General features: G+C 45.4%; 1 protein-coding gene across 1 annotated transcript in view; it reads right to left on the minus strand.

Moving 5' to 3' along the window:
* RAB3D (RAB3D, member RAS oncogene family) overlaps positions 1-17870 on the minus strand; it is a 52478-nt gene that overhangs the window by 4667 nt on the left and 29941 nt on the right. The window contains exons 2-3 of the mRNA XM_063119334.1: positions 13853-14080; positions 5772-5890 (exon numbers count right to left, since the gene is read on the minus strand). Of these exons, the coding sequence (XP_062975404.1) occupies positions 5772-5890; positions 13853-14080 (347 nt within the window). The remainder of the gene's footprint in view (positions 1-5771; positions 5891-13852; positions 14081-17870) is intronic.

The raw sequence follows: 17870 nt of genomic DNA on the forward strand, positions 1-17870 counted from the left end.
TATCTTGGTTTGGAAGAATAGCTTTAGTAAAAATGAGGATTTTACCAAAGGTAAATTTTGTATTTAGAATGTTACCTATAAGAATATTGGAAAAAGAGTTAAAAAGTTGACAAAATATTTTAAATAATTTTTGTAATGGCGATAGGAAAGCGAGAATAAATAAAAAAGGTGGTATATAATGCAAAAAAAAAAAAAAAAAAAAGGAGGGTTAGGACTCCCAAACATAAAATTATATTACGTAGCTAATAGGCTAAGACACATAGTAGAAAGTATGATAGGATTAGGAGATTTAAGTTGGTTGGAGGATAGAAAAAGAGAAGATAAAGAATGGAAACTAGAAAAAAATTTTTTAGAGAATATAATAAAAAATGGGGGGAAGAAATAGAGAACCCCCTCTTAAAAAATCACTGGGAAATATGGCATGTATATAAAAAGGTATTCCAAGTATTTCCCCAATAACACCAGTGATAATGTTACGGAATTTTCCAGGAAATTTAAAAGATAAGCTGGGGAAAATTTTAATAGAGAGGAATATAATGAAGCTTAAAGATTGGTTAAGAAAGATGAATACTCGAGAAGAATTAGAAGAGGTACTAAAGGAGAAAAATTTATCATGTTTAAATTATTTTCAATTAGAACAATGGACGAAGAAATGGTTAAAGGATAACGGAGAGTGTAGAGTAATAACGAAATTTGAGGAGCTGATTTTAAAAAATGAAATTGAGAAAGGGGAAAATAAAATGATAAAAGGGTTAACGAGTGAAATATATAGAATACTAGTTGGAAAGGGGGAGATAGAAAGTATGGGTAAGATGGTCTGGGAAACTGATTTGAAGGTACAAATAGGGCAACAGAGCTGGGAAGGAATATGGAAACAAAGAGTGCTGAGAAATATGTCTGTGAGGATAAAAGAAAATTATTATAAGATTACATGGAGGTGGTATCTAACCCCGGTGAGATTAAATAAAATAAATAAGATGAACTCAGCAAATTGTTGGAGAGGGTGTTAAAAAAAAGGAATGTACTTACATATGTGGTGGGAATGTGAATTTGTTCAAAAACTGTGGGAAATGGTGTTTAATGAGATAAAAGAAATTGTAGGAATGGAGATTGAAGAGACACCTATAGTGGCATTGTTATCATTATATGGAGAATTAAACTGTAATAAAGAGACAAAAGAATTGATAACGAATTTGCTGACGGCAGCAAGGTTAATGATATCTAGGAACTGGAAGGTTCAAGGAGATTACCATATTGAAGATTGGTATAAAGAGATATAGGATATTGCCATTAATGATAAATTAACATGTAATATAAAAGTAAGAAGAGGAATAACAAAATCAAATGATTTTGAGGGAATATGGAAACAGTTCTTAGAATATGTTCTATCTAAGGGGAGTGGAAACCACCTCCAGAAGAAACAATGAGATTCTGGATAGAGGAATAGATCCCGGGGTGGGTGGGGGTGCACATTTATTTATTTATTTATTACATTTTTATACCGCCCAATAGCCGAAGCTCTCTGGGCGGTTCACAAAAGTTAAAACCATAATAAAACAACCAACATGTTAAAAGCACAATTACAAAATACAGTATAAAAAGCACAACCAGGATAAAACCACCCAACAAAATTGATATAAGATTAAAATACAGAGTTAGAAAAGTAAAATTTAAATTTAAGTTAAAATTAAGTGTTAAAATACTGAGAGAATAAAAAGGTCTTCAGCTGGCGACGAAAGCAGTACCGTGTAGGCGCCAGGTGGCTTAAGTACTTTTATGTTAAGTATGATTATATTAACACATTAAATTAGAAAATGTTATTAAGGTTATTCAATATTTATGTATTATGTTGGTTTTTCTGTTATTGTATTGATGTATGTTTAAGTTTTGAAAAGAATAAAAACTATTTTAAAAAAAGAATCATAGAATAGCAGAGTTGGAAGGGGCCTACAAGGCCATCGAGTCCAACCCCCTGCTCAATGCAGGAATCCACCCTAAAGCATCCCTGACAGATGGTTGCCCAGCTGCCCCTTGAATGACTCTAGTGTGGGAGAGCCCACAACCTCCCTAGGTAACTGGTTCCATTGTCGTACTGCTCTAATAGACGGGAAGTTTTTCCTGATGTCCAGCTAGAATCTGGCTTCTTTTAACTTAAGCCCGTTATTCCGTGTCCTGCACTCTGGGAGGATCGAGAAGAGATCCTGGCCCTCCTCTGTGTGACAACCTTTTAAGTATTTGAAGAGTGCTATCATGTCTCCCTTCAATCTTCTCTTCTCCAGGCTAAACATGCCCAGTTCTTTCAGTCTCTCTTCATTGGGCTTTGTTTCCAGACCCCTGATCATCCTGGTTGCCCTCCTCTGAACACGCTCCAGCTTGTCTGCGTCCTTCTTGAATTGTGGAGCCCAGAACTGGACGCAATACTCTAGATGAGGCCTAACCAGGGCCGAATAGAGAGGAACCAGTACCTCACGTGATTTGGAAGCTATACTTCTATTAATGCAGCCCAAAATAGCATTTGCCTTTCTTGCAGCCATATCGCACGGTTGGCTCATATTCAGCTTGCGATCTACAACAATTCCAAGATCCTTCTCGATTGTAGTATTGCTGAGCCAAGTATCCCCCATCTTGTAACTGTGCATTTGGTTTCTATTTCCTAAATGTAGAACTTGGGAAATAGAAACCAAATGCACAGTTACAAGATGGGTCCATGCTGATCCCATCAAGTCACACTGTGCCTGACAAGGGACTAAGTCAAGGAGTGTGTGGTTGGCATCTTGCTATTGCCACTGTCCCTAAGGGACAGAAAAGGAACACTAGACAGATGTGACCTTGCCAAACTAGGGTAGCCGGAATCCACCACCTCAATAGGATTAGATGAGGTCTTAGGTGAAAACTGGGGCTCGTCTACACAGACGCTTTACTCCAGGGTAGCTTTGGAGTGGCGGCAGGTGATATACATGATGCAGCCACTACTCCAAGGGATCCAGGGCAAAGCCCCAAAGCTCTGCGCTAAAAAAGTCAAGTACTTACTCAGACTATTTTAGCTTGTAGCCAGGCTCCGCGCCTTTGTGGAGCCTTTTTAAGAAAAATAAAATAAAATTTAAAGGGGGTGTTGGAAGGGGGTGGGGACAGGGAGCTCTGGGCTCCATACTGTAAATAAATAAATACATTTTAAAGAAATAGGGGGTGGGAGGAGAGGAAAAGGGCAGCTGGGAGGCTGCCACTGCTGGGACAAGCACCAGGGAGGGAGGAGGAATGGGGCAGCCGTCTCTCTTCCCTCTGAGCTTGCTCTGGCTGCCCTGTTCCTCTCCCCCCGCATTTTATTTTTTAATCTGCAGATGCGAACCTTCATATCTAAAGATTAAAAATAAAAAATCCGGGGGGGGGGGGAGAGGAACAGGGCAGCCAGAGCGAGCTCAGAGGGAAGAGAGACGGCTGCCCCATTCCTCCCCTCTCCTTGGTTTTGCCAGCAGCAGCAGCAGCAACTCTGAACTGGCGCTCCTTCCCATGCAGATGCAGGGAAGGAGTGCCAATTTGGGAGCTTGGGGCGCAGACTTGAGGCCATCAAGACGGGGGGTCATGTTGAACTGGAATGAGGGACTGAGGAGATTGATTGATCCTTCGCCACAACCTGCTCAGTTTAGAATGGATGATGTAAAACAGGCAATTTCTGACTAAATCAGAAATTTAGTCAGGGGTGGTGGTGTATATAACCAGGTTAATTTATTGCAACCAAAATAACCAATAGCCTTGCAGCATCTTAAAGGCTAGCCGGTTTAGCCTTTAGTGTGTAGTTAAGCTTTCATAGACCAGACTCCCCGCCCTCCGATCTGGGTCTTTTCCCATCAAGCAGATGCCACTTTTTAATTCTAGGAGATATGTAATGGTTTTCTTAGCCATTTAGATTAGGGGTGGGCAGGGGGCTGCATTCCCCTGCTTGGATCCTACCAAAATTTGGCAGCGTGGCAGGAAGAGCAAGAAAAAAAGCTACAAAATAGCAGCCTTTTTAAAACCACAAAGCAGCAGTTTGCCATTTGGTAGGGCGGCAGCAGCAAGGGGCTTATTCTGCTTCAAAATAGCTCCTGTTTGCTGCAACATCAGAGCCTCGTGTGGCGCAGAGCGGTAAAACAGCAGTTTCTGCAGCTGAAACTCTCCCCACGGCGTGAGGGTTCGATCCCAGCGGAAGCTGGTTTTAGGCAGCCGGCTCGGGTCGACTCAGCCTTCCATCCTCCAGAGGTCGGTAAAATGAGTACCCAGTTAGCTGGGGGAAAGGTAATCATGGCCGGGGAAGGCAACAGCAAACCACCCCGCTACAAGGCTTCCATCCTCCAGAGGTCAGTAAAATGAGTACCCAGTTAGCTGGGGGAAAGATAATCACGGCCGGGGAAGGCAACAGCAAACCACCCCACTATAAGGCCTGCCAAGAAAATGTCAGCGAAAGCTGGCGTCCCTCCAAGAGTCAGTAATGACTCAGTGCTTGCACAAGAGGCTCCTTTCCTTTCTTTCCTTGCTGCAACATCACCAAATCCCAACAATAAACTGCTACTTCATCCTTCAATATTTTTTTTGCACATTTTTCCCTTGCAGTGGGTTGGTGATGCAATTGGGGGATGGCACAAAAAAGCCGGGGGGGGGGCACATGCACATCCATTCAGAAGGATGGACACCTGGCTTTTCACAAGACAGGCTTTAGAAGTGAAACTAACCTGAAATAGACTTGCGGCAAAGCATTCAATGGCTTAAACGATCTTTGTCAATGCAATGTAATTTTGAACGAGGTTGTGGCTCCTCCTTGGTAGGTCCGAGCAAGCATCTTCTGCTCCACTGATGTGAAGTTTTAGCATTAAGCCAGAAGTGTGAGAAGCAAACTTCTGTGTTGGGTGGTGGAGGATGCTGCAACAGTTAACCTGCAGTCCACCCTCAAAATTCCCATGGTCTGCTTGGTGCATTAGCTAAGCGCAAGGGTTGGTCCAGGTGCAGCAGATCAACTTGTTCAGGCCTCAACAAAATCCCCATGTAAATTTGTCCCAGCAGACTCATAAAGAGCACTCAGTGGCTAATTTCCCTAAAGAGGCCACCCACACTGAGGTGCTTCAGACAAAAAGAGGAACAGCAGGAGGAACCTCGGAGTTGTAGCACTGAAGCAGGGTAGTCTACTACTCCATCTAGCCCAGTATTGCCTGCTCTGGGGGTCAGCAACATGGTGTCTAGGGGTGCCTGCCAGACCTCTTCCATCACACACCCCACCCCCTGCCCACACCCACCAATGCTGCCTTTGCCTTCGTTGCTTCTCCCTACTTCTGCACTCACCACAGCAGCCAAGAAGCAGGAAGTTGGCAGATTTATCTCCCAGTCTGCCAACTTCCTGCTTCCTCTGGGGGAGGTGGGAGGATATCTGGAAAAGGAGGAGGACCCAGAAGCAGCAGCAGGAAATCCAGAAGAGGAGGAGGACGAGGTAGATGTGGTGGTAGGCAAACAGTGGTGGTGGAGAGGGAGAAGAAGAGAGGAGGCAGGTAGAGAGACGGCAGCTCTCACCAGCATGGCCAAGGGTCAGGAATGCTGGGAGTTGTCTCCCAAAACATCTGGAGAGTGCCAGGTTGGAGAAGATAGGTGTGGGCAGTCTTGAGAGAAGGCATCTCAGGCAGTCTCTATCGCAACGCCATTTAGGCACAACCCAAGTTCTTCTTCACAGGTACCCAGATGGAAAACCCATTCCCCGGCAAATGAGAAGTCATCATCCCAGTCCCAGGATTCTGTGCGGCATTCCTTACCAGTCTTGTACAGCGTTGAAAGACTCCTGATTGGAAATGTCATACATGAGTAAGAACCCCATTGCTCCCCTGTAATAGGCCGTGGTTATCGTCCGGTATCGCTCTTGGCCAGCTGTGTCCTTAGAGAAAAAAAGGGACACTGGTCAATAAGGACACTTCCCTTTTAAGCCGAAGTCCCCAGGCAGCAGCCTTCTCAACATCCTGCCTCCACCCACTGTAAGGAATCAAATGAGCCCAACTCAGACCAAAGGTTCATCTGACCAGTGGCAGCAAAATCTCCCAGATTGGCCCTCAGGTTGCCCTTCTACCACTCTGCCAGCCAGCCAGCCAGCCAGCCAGCCAGCATCACCCCTAGTCCAGCTTCTGTTTATATGATACAGCCACACACTTTCCAGACTGGTCTAAGGCTGAAAGATGCAATATACACCCAGTTTCCTCTTACTCCTCAGGAGCTCCTAAACCCCATTTAGTGACATCTGTATTATAAATGCAACGGTGTTTATTATTGTATCATTTTGAGCACTATATGACTCAAATAATCAACATACTCATAATGCTGCACACTGGACTATATAGTGTTGACCAGGTGAGATAGAGATGAATTAAAGCATGAGTGCAGGAAGGTCCTGCAATGGCAGCTCACGCTCTTCTGCCCAGCCTTGGAGAAAGGAGTCCTCCGTGGTTCTCCTGGACACCTGCCTTCCTGGAGCTCAGAGGGTTGCTGTTACTGTGGAAACCAGTGCTTACTTTGCAGGGCTCTGACATATGTCTCATGTCAGGCTGATAATAAGCTCAAGGGAGAATTTCCATGATGGTCCTGATGTGCGTAAGGGTTGGCATTTGACCGTAATTAAAATCTAAAGAGGCGGAAAGCTTAATGGAGCTTTAAAAAGGGAGGAAAGAGGGTGGCAGGATGAAGGCAGGTATTTGTTTATGATGTACCACCAAGGGGTCAGAGTCAGAACACTGCTCTGTGAAGGAAGACTTAAATCAGCTGTGCCCTCCAGATGTTTTTCGACTATAGCAGGCACAACAAAAAAGTGCTAACCTTAACCGAAAAACAATACAATTGATAACAAAAAAGTTAAGGGTGTGAACAATAAACAAGGTTTAATACACTAATAAAAGCAGATTGTATTATATTAACAGAATCAATAGTGAAATCACACAATTAATCACACATAAATGCCAAGTTCTACATTTAGGAAATAGAAACCAAATGCACAACTACAAGATGGGGGATACTTGGCTCAGCAATACTACAAACGAGAAGGATCTTGGAATTGTTGTAGATCGCAAGCTGAATAGGAGCCAACAGTGCAATATGGCTGCAAGAAAGGCAAATGCTATTTTGGGCTGCATTAATAGAAGTATAGCTTCCAAATCACGTGAGGTACTGGTTCCTCTCTATTCGGCCCTGGTTAGGCCTCATCTAGAGTATTGCGTCCAGTTCTGGGCTCCACAATTCAAGAAGGACGCAGACAAGCTGGAGCATGCGTGTTCAGAGGAGGGCAACCAGGATGATCAGGGGTCTGGAAACAAAGTCCTATGAAGAGAGACTGAAAGAACTGGGCATGTTTAGCCTGGAGAAGATAAGATTGAAGGGAGACATGATAGCACTCTTCAAATACTTAAAAGGTTGTCACACAGAGGAGGGCCAGGATCTCTTCTCGATCCTCCCAGAGTGCAGGACACGGAATAACAGGCTCAAGTTAAAGGAAGCCAGATTCCAGCTGGACATCAGGAAAAACTTCCTGACTGTTAGAGCAGTACAACAATGGAACTAGTTACCTAGGGAGGTTGTGGGCTCTCCCACACTAGAGTCATTCAAGAAGCAGCTGGACAGCCATCTGTCAGAGATGCTTTAGGGTGGATTCCTGCATTGAGCAGGGGGTTGGACTCGATGGCCTTGTAGGCTCCTTCCAACTCTGCTATTCTATGATTCTATGAAAATGGTAAAAAAAAAGTGCTCAGCAAACTTGATTGGCTTGGCGAGACGTGTTTCGACACGAAGTCTTCCTCAATGGCCAGTGTACCTTTTTTTGTACCATTTTAATTGTGTGATTTCACTATTGATTCTGTTAATATAAGTGCTCTTTACAATCTGCTTTTATTAGTGTATTAAACCTTGTTTATTGTTCACACCCTTCACTATTTTTGTTATCAATTTAGACTATAGCACCCATCAGCCTCAGCTAGTATAACCAATCCAGAGGGATGATGGGAGTTGTAGTCCAAACACCTGGAGGAGCAGGTTGGGAAAAGCCAATTTAGATGGAGGAAGGGATGGAGGGCAGGACAGAGAAGTCCTGACCCAAACTGGTTTACTAAACTGGAGATTTCTGTCCAGTCCTGACTGGTTGTCATGCTACAATCCAAACCACTATACACTAAGGAGGTGAGCCTCTACATGTCCATGATTCAGCCCTGTGGTTTTGTGGGAATCTGGTTTGCATCTGTGATGTAACGGGAAAAGGGGATACTATTTATTATTTATTTATTATTATTTATTTATTATTTTATTTAAAGCATTTTTATAGCGCCGCCTCACCATTTCTGGCATCGAGGCGCTTTACAATAACATATAAAACAATTCCATTAAAACCCTCACCCTCAAACCATTAAAATTCCTCAACTCCAATTTAAACCACCCCCTCCCCAGACTCTTATGAAAATAAAAACGCCTTACAAAGGCGTTTGAAGCAATTGAAAGTGGGAGCCTGTCTACTCTCCAGTGGCACGTTGTTCCATAACCGGGGACCAGCCACTAAAAAGCCCTGGCCCTGGCACATTCCAATTTGTAGCGGGGGACCATCAGGGCACCCTGCTCCTGAGAGCATGTATGCCAATGGTGAGACACAGGAGAAAGGTGAGTGCTCAGGTATCCAGGACCCAAGCAATGCAGGGCTTTATACATGGTCAACAAAACCTTGTAGCGCACCCTAGCAGCCACCGGCAGCCAATGGAGCTCTTGAAGCACCAAAGTGATAGAAGACCACTTCGGGAGCCCCTTGACCAACTTGGCTGCTGCATTTTGTACAGCCTGTAGGCGTTGGATTTGCTTCAAGGGAAGCCCTGTATACAACAGGTTGCAATAGTCCAGTCTGGAAAGAACCAGGGCCTGGACTGTGGTGGTAAGATCAGCCTCTGACAGAAAGGGGCGAACTTGGCGGAGCACATGGAGTTGATAAAAGCAACTCCGGACCACGGCCCCCACCTCTGATGACATAGTTAGGGACTGATCAAGAATAACACCCAGGTCCTGCTGCGCCTCAGTCACAATCCTTGGTCGGGTTCCTGAAATAGGCAGATCTACGAGCTCCTGCCTCAAATCTGCCAGCCACTGACCTCGGCCAATCACCATCAGCTCTGCGGCAATCTTGTGCCTCCCTCCCAGCCAGCACCAAACCATGAAAAGTGCCCTCCAACCCAACCATCATAAAACTCCCCCAGTCACAGAGAGGCTCTCCTGGGCGCAGCTATGATAGCAATGGGCAGAGGACGGAGAAATTTTGCCCACACAGACTCACTTGTTTCCCCACAGACAGTTGGTGCTTTCACCTATTTGAAGAGACATCATAGAGAGAATATGAGTGGGCAACTTTTGGGGGGTGGCTCCATTGGTAGCTGGACGGATGGATGGGCCAGGGGGAGGGGGGTAGAGGGGAGGAGCAGGACAGCTGGGGCTGCACACATTCCCCCCCACCTGCCCCCACTCTCCTATACACACACTTTCCCCCAAACCTAGACACACACATTGATACCTTGTGCATGTGCACACACACATCCATTGACACAAACGCACACCCACTGACGCAAACACACGTCCATTTATGCACACAGCCTTCTCCTCCAGCGATCCTGATTGGAACCCATGATCTTGGCTGTTTTGCGATTGCTGGGGAGGGGGGGCGATGTTAAAGCCTCATCCCCTAGCCACCCTAACCCCCACCGTGGGGCAATCTCTGATCAAGATTGCAATTCCCTGAACCACCAGGAGGCAGGAGTTAGGTATACCGTACTTTTTATAGTTGCTACTGAAGACTTCCACAAACAAGATGGCAACTCCCGGCTGCTATTAGCACTGCAGAAACAGCAGTCTGCCACACAGCTGGGGGAAAGTGAGTGGGGGTCCCTTGGGTCTCACGGAGAACAGCTGGGGGCCACACGCAGGCCGTGGGTTACTCATCTGTGGCCTATAGTCTCCCTTCTGGAGCAGACTGGCCCTTTCCAATATATGGTAGACACTACATACTGAGATGACCCGCTCCTGCAGACAGATGCTATTACTAGTGCCATTGCAGAGTCAGTGTCTGCACTGTGTTGACACTACTCATCCTGTGCCAATTGGAGAGGTACAACCTCTCACATTCCTCTGTCAATGGCTTCCTTTTCAATCCCGTGCAGTCTTTGTACTGTCTGGATACCACTAACGTGGTGACCACAAGGGCCCAGTAGGGAGGAAGACCCTCAGCACAGCCTCCATCACCAAAGCCGAGGCCCCTTATGTGACCTCCGGTGCCAACGTCAGCAGCTGCTGTGTGCAAAAGAGCATTGCCTCTCGTGTTTGCATAAGATTATCACACAGCTGCCAGTTGGCTTCCTCTCGCCCCGCCCCCTGCCCCCCGCCCATGTCAACCAGCATTCTCAAACAATGCACCTTGGCTCCTGGGACAACACACCAGAACAGCAGGATTCCTGGCACAGCACGGCAGGAGCCTAGGCAAGACAGAGGCCCAGTTCTTTGAGACAAGACAGAGGCCCAGTCCTTTGAGACAGGAATCAGTGTGCAGTTCAGAGGCTAGAGAGTTGGATCTGGGAGGCCTGGATCAAAGACTTGCTCCATGTGAGCATACTGTGGTTTCTTCCCCCCCGGGATGATCTCTATGTTTAGCAGAGAAGGGTGCCACGTCCAAACACTGGGGGCATGCAGAAAGGCACTCCCAAGGGGCCTCTCCCAGGTCTGGAGCTCCCCAAAATCTACCGTAAGTCCAAAGCTTGAGCACCTTCCAAAAGAAGTATCAGAATTGTGTACATGGGTCAGCTTTTTGATTCCAGGGATGGGCTTTTTCTATTGCATTTCATTTTATTAGCAGTTAAGAACTCTGATTACTTGCCTGTAAAATGCTGTAACCTGGCTCTGAGGTCAGAGCAAATATCCAAGCACAGAGGGAGCCAGCACAGAGCATTATGCACCGCTAGCAATCCCCTGATCCATCTGGTGTTGGGCTATTGCATGCTGCACTTTTTATACTGTAAAGACTTCTACAAACATGACCAACATGCAATCTTTCTAGCTAAGCGAGTGCATTCACACAATTCTGCATGTGACTTCTCAAAAATGGTAGCGCCAGTGAGAAATCAGCTCCATTCTGGGCTGGGACAACTGGTTGATCCAACATATAGAAACTGACAAAAGCTAGAGTGGCCATTGCCCCCTATTTTCTATAGGAAAACAGGGCATGGTCTGAAGGCACATGAGGCAGCCACCCTGCTGAAGCTAAGCAGGTTTGGGTCCAGTTAGCACTGGGAGGAGACACCACCTGGGAATCCCATGTAGCTACCTTGGTTTCCACAATGGAAGGAAGGTGGGATATTAATGCAGAAGAAAAGGCACAGAGTGGTTCCACTCTGTCTCCTTGCATATTTATGGTGAAAACCTAAAGTACTATTAAGGTCTGTGACGCCATGGGACTGTAGTCTACATAAATTTCTGTGGCTCAGGGCAGCCAATGCTTGTTATGTCCCTGGATTCGTAGTCTAGAGGCCTCTCCTTTCTTGGACATTGATCCACTTCTGTACTGTGCTCACCCAGAGGATGTGTTCAGATGACACTCCATGGATGATTATTTACGGATGACAGGAGGTGGAATCAATGCACCATTGCTCCAGCAGACGCATCGCGTCCCCTGTCATTGGAGGCAATGCGCCTGCTGGTTCCTGCTGTGGAGGGGCATATGAAAGGATGTTGCTCGGCTCTGATGTATCCTTTGCCGGCGGATGGATCTAGTGCCCTGACGTGCAAGGAGACAGTTGCGCAGCCTCTTGCTTCTGTGGCAGGCACGCACAGACAAACACACATTGCCCCCGCCGCAGAAGCAAGAGCTGCGGAATGGTCTCCTCGGGTGTCAGGGCACCAGATCCATCCGCCAGCAAAGGATGCATCAGCACTGAGCAACGTCATCCCTGTCAGGCTATAGCAGTGCTGCCCCCTTCCCTGTTGCCATGGCCTCGACGGGGAAGCAGGGGCACTGCGTGAGCTCAAGGACCTGTCCTGCAGGTGTGATGCACAGGACATATTCCTACAGAAGCATTACTCCGGCCACTGCCAAGCAGAAGGCGAGATACTTGTGCGTCCCATGCCCTTCTCGTATGGCAAATAGGGACAGGAGGCGCAGGAATCTGTCCTGCTCACCCTGATATTGGCAGATGGATTTCTCCCGTGTTTTGACATGACACGTTTAGCCACGGGAGACGTCCTTTGCCCTTCATCTGCCCTGCGATCCATTTGGGGATCGGCTTGAGGGGATAGAAGGAGCTCCTTCTATCCCCTTGAGCTGATCTTCAGATGGATTGCGGGGTGGGGAACACGTGGGACCCTGCAATCGGCGGCACCCCATCCAGGGATGGCATATCCCTGTCCTGAGAAGTGCATGCCCCCATCCTGATCACTCTGCCCCAGCAAGGGATAGCACGATCGGCAGCTGCCCAACTGCTTTCCAGGATGAGATTATTTCTCATGCTGATGGGTTTCTGCCACTCTTGCCTCGCAACTCTGTAATCACAGGAAATAATACACACCTGCCACATGACATGATAAGCAACAGTTGTGCAGATAAACAACTCTGCAAACTGTTGGTTATCTCCATTGGTTATTTCTGGAAAATAATTAACTGTGGCGTGGTTCCCCCTCCCCACAGACAGACGACACATTAGTCAATGGGAGACTATTTAAGCAATGGTTGCTTAAGTAGTCCACTGCTGACTAATGTGCTGTGCGAACTGACCCAGAGTGTGGGCCATGCATTTCCTGGCCCACACTCAATGTTCAGAGGACAATATATACACGACACCCTCCAACTGTAGACAAGCCTAGTGGGTCTTCTAGGAGCAGAGGTTTTCTCTAATTCATATTAGCATCGCCCTCCCAAATTTCCTAGTTCTTCTGACCAGTTTCGTAATTAGGAATCTCACTTTTCATTTTTATAAAACCAAATTTCTAACTCTTGTGGCTACCAAAATAAGCTTGTGTGTGTGAGCAAGGACTCCAGAGATCCCAAAGCCAGGAGGATAGCTAGGTACTAGTTCACTGGTTAAAGTTGCAAGCCTTCATTGCCATCTATTGCTCTTTCTCTTCCTCAGATCTATCAAAATAAGGAAAAGGAAAAATACACACATATGCAGAACATGGATTATCTGGGTTCCAATTTTTAAAATGTATTATTGCATGGGTCATGATAAATTAATTTGTCTGTTTTGTTTCTGTAATGTTCACAATTTTTCAGGTGTAAATTTGTATGTGAATGTTTGTTTTAAAGTCCACACAGAAATTCATATGGATTTTCATGAGCATGAAAATTCACACACTTTTTTGTATGCAATGCTCCCTAATATATGCCCTTTTCCAAGCAATTTTACATAACATTTGCTTATTTGTAAGCTATTTCCCCGATGTACACACTTTTGTATACAATTTCCTCAACATACACATTTTTATCCTGGTTGTGCTTTTTATATTGTATTTTGTGTTTGTGTTTTTTAGACTGTTGGTTGTTTTATTATGTTTTCCATGGTTTTAATTTTTGTGAACCGCCCAGAGAGCTTCGTCTATTGGGTGGTATAAAAATGTAATCAATCTATAAATAAAAATATTTTTTAAAAAATCAGAGAACTGCATCACAAAATTCGGAGAAGTGCGATGATCAAGGGATCACTTTGTTCTGGTTTGTGTATTAGTACAGGAGTTGTGAATTAGGTCACTACATATTACGATTCAGACCAACAGCATTTCTCCCCCATCCCTATCCGTGGGTTATCCACCGCTCTGCCAGCTCCCAGCCTCAGCTCCTAATGTTTCTTACCCAAATTTGCAGCTTGACTCTCTTTTCATTCCTGTAGACGGTCTTGACTTTGAAGTCAATGCCCACGGTGCTAACAAAGGCCGACGTGAAGGAGTCATCGGCATATCGGAAGAGGAACGACGTCTTGCCTACGCTACTGTTGCCAATGATGAGGAGCTTGAACATGTAGTCAAAGTTCTGGTCTGCAGCATCCTTGGGCGTCTGCCGGGTATCGTTTGCAGAGGCCATCTGTGGGATTGGAGGGAGGCAGTTAACTATAGCACAGCTCCAAGCCCCAAGTACCAACATGTTTCCCAGGCCTTAGCTAGACCTAAGGATTATCCCAGGCATATGGAGGGGTCGTCCCTGCCTGCTCCCGGGATCCCCTGTGTGTCATTTGGATGTACAGGGATGATCCCGGGAAAATCCCAGGATATAGGCCTGGTCTAGCCATGGCCCCAGAGTAGTAGTATTTATTATTTATTTATTTATTACACTTATATACCGCCCCCATAGCCAGGGCTCTCTGGGCGGTTTACAGAAATTCTAAAATTAAGATAAAAACAAGTATACAAAATTTAAAATTCTAAAACACAGAACATACACACATAAAGCATTAAAAACCGTTAAAAAACTAAACATGGGTGATTAAGATGTGCTGCCACATGCCTGGGCAAAGAGGAAAGTCTTAACCTGGCGCCGAAAAGATAGCAGTGTTGGTGCCAGGTGAGCCTCGTCAGGGAGATCGTTCCATAGTCTGGGGGCCACCACCGAAAAGGCCCTATCCCTCATTGCCACACTCCGAGCATCTCTCGGAGTAGGCACCCAGAGGAGGATCTTAGATGTTGAACGTAGTGACCGGGTGTATTCACGTTGGGAGAGGCGTTCCGTCAGGTATTGTGGTCCCAAGCCGTGTAAGGCTTTATAGGTCAAAACCAGCATCCTGAATTGGGTTCAGAAACATACAGGCAGCCAGTGCAAGTGGACCAGAGGAGGTGTTATATGGTCAAACCTTCTGGTTCCCGAAATCAATCTGGTACCTTGGAGGTTAGCAGAGCATGGACAACTGAAGCCAGGTTATCCCTGTCCAGATAGGGGCGTAGCTGGGCCACCAACCGGAGTTTGTAGAAGGCACTCCGTGCCACTGAGGTCACCTGAGTAGTATATGGCCCTACTTCCTGTCAAATTTATGCAAATGAGCCATGTGGCTTTGTTTTGGTCACGTGACCAAAACAAACACCACGTGATCGGAAGTGACATCACCAGCTGTCAAAACAAACAGCACATGACCGGAACTGACGACACCAGCTGTCGAAACAAACACCACATGACCGGAACTGACATCACCAGCTGTCAAAACAAACACCATGTGCCCAGAAATGCTGGCACTACCTGTCAAAAGAAAGGCCATGTGGCCGGAAGTGACGTTTTTTCTGCGGCGACCGGAAATGATGCTTTTTTGCAGGCGACCGGTGGAACATATCCAGGCATGTCTCCCCACAGCCTCTCAGCGATTGGCTAAGGAATATCACATAGCCTGCCCCGCAGCCAATAGGAAGAGTTTTCAGAACCCCTAAAGGATTCACCAGGGTGTGCAGTGCTTTTCAGACTTTCAAGCCGTCGGGAACAGTTGCTGATTTTAAGCAGGCGACAACATGGAAACCCCCAGCACCCCGATGAGGCCTATAGAGGTATCTACCCCACTGGCACCAGACAGGCCTAACCCCAGAAAGCGTTATCTCAGCACCAGCTCTGACGATGAACAGTTCCCACCAACAAAGACCCCACAGGAGGAAGATGAGGAGATCTCACAAATATGGCAAAGCTTGTTGGAATCTATCTCGATACCAAACTCTATAATGCAGGTAAAACTTTTTTTTCTGGCATCTTATTTATGTGCAAAAACAACTTGTAAGAGTTACAGAAAATTACATTTCCCCCTTAAATTTCCAGGAGCCAGCAGCAGAGGCTGTAACAGCTCAAGAATCTGAGAAGTGCATCAGTACTAGCACCCCACCATCACCCATTGAGCTTTGGAATATGGCTTCTGCAAGTAACATTCACATTCAGGTGTGTGTGTGTGTGTGTGTGTGTGTGTTTTCAGTGTTCTGTCTAAAAAGTTTTCCAAATAGATTTAATGTTAATAGTTTTAAAATATCTTTTAGGCTCCTGAAGCATTGGCAAACAATCAGCCTGAGCATCTCACCCTGAAAAATCTTCTTGGCCTGTTGATTGATGAAACACAGCACATTTTACCAAGAAAGCGTCGAGGAGCTATGCGTGGAATTGTCAGAGCAACCATTTATGGCATCTTGAAACACTGCCTAAGCCAGTATCTGTATGAGAGCTGTATCGGATGTACCATTCAGGCACCTGGATAGAGCTCTCACGAATGTACAGTATGGACAGAAAATGACATTTCCACAAAACTATGCATTCTTTGTGCAAAACTCTGGTTTCAGCCTATGTTGTATGTTGTTATCCTCATTGGGTATTCTCTAAATTGTCTTGCTTTGACCTCAGAGAATGTGGACCAGGTCTTAATTCTGACTACAGAGATTAGTAGAGCTATAAATCCTCGGATGTACCTTGAAAAAATTATGAAGACCACCGACCAATCCTTTCTTCAGCATGTAGAATGTAGAATGTAGATCAAAGATCGGCCCTATAAGTTATTTCTTACATCTGTAAATGCTGTTTTTAGAAATTCTGTCTAAATTCCTTCATTGTTAAACTGTTTTGCATCATTGGGAATTAAAAAATAAAGAAAACTTTATTTCTTTATGTAAGCAATAGTTTTATTTTATTTCACACCACAGGTACATAATCCCATCATGGAAGGAACTAAGCCATTGTGGAGTCATCATAGGCTTTCACCAGGGGCAAATATAAAAATTGTTGTATGGGGGGTGGAAGTCTCAGCCATTGTGGTGGTCATGGAAGGAAATGAACAATGGCATACCACAGAGGCAAATCTAATCACTGTTGTATGGGACAGAAGGAACTAAGCCATTGTGGAGTCATCATTGGTTTTCACCAGGGGCAAATCTAATCACTGTTGTATGGGGCAGAAGGAACTAAGCCATTGTGGAGTCATCATAGGCTTTCACCAGGGGCAAGTCTAAACACTGTTGTATGGGGATGGAAGTTTCAGCCAATGACAGTCTTCAAAACTAGAACCTGAAGGACAACGCCCTGAGCCAAAAAGTATATAAAGAACCAGAGCAATGCAGAAACCATCTTTGCAGCCCATAGGAATCTGAAGTTCTCCGGCATGTAAATGGTGAGTGATTTTTTCTTTTCCTTCAACTCTCTATTTCTAAAGAAATATTTTTCGGCTTATTTCTCTGCTAAATACAGAGAATAGCAAATCCTAGGACCAAGCAACTGTGGTAAAAGCTATTTTATTAAAAATTTGCTGGACAATGCACACACCCTGCTCTCGGTGATGCCTGAAAATATAGTATGATGTTATAGCTGTTGGCAACCATTGTACAAAGAACTGCTGTGTAAATATCCTTTTATTAAGTTTGTGGAAGGAATGCCTGAAAAGCTGGATGATGATGAACTTTTGCCTGTCAATAAACCAAATTTGTTAATTATGGATGATCTTATGGACTCTGCTTCTAACAGCCATGAAATTCAGAAAGCCTTTACGCAGTAAGTGAACCACAGGAACTTGAGTATTTTTTTTATTACACAGAATATTTTCTGCAAAGGAAAAAGCAACCGCACCATTAGTCTAAATGCAAAACATATGGTGCTGTTCAAAAACCCGAGGGATAAATTACAGATTGCAACTCTGGCCCGTCAGAAGTTCCCGAGAAATACCCGCTATTTCATGGAAGCTTTCTACGATGCCACATTTAAACCCTACGGCTATCTGTTTGTTGGTGGATTTAAATACTGCCACCCCCAAATCTTACCGGTTGAGAATGGGGATTTTCCCACCAGAGTGGCCTGTGGTCTATACTATGAAAAAAGGCACACCTAGTTACAAAAGGAGTGACCGTTAGTGGTATGCCTTCTGTTACCGGCG

The sequence above is a fragment of the Elgaria multicarinata genome, chromosome 3, assembly GCF_023053635.1.
Source record: "Elgaria multicarinata webbii isolate HBS135686 ecotype San Diego chromosome 3, rElgMul1.1.pri, whole genome shotgun sequence".
In the NCBI taxonomy this organism is placed as follows: domain Eukaryota; kingdom Metazoa; phylum Chordata; class Lepidosauria; order Squamata; family Anguidae; genus Elgaria; species Elgaria multicarinata.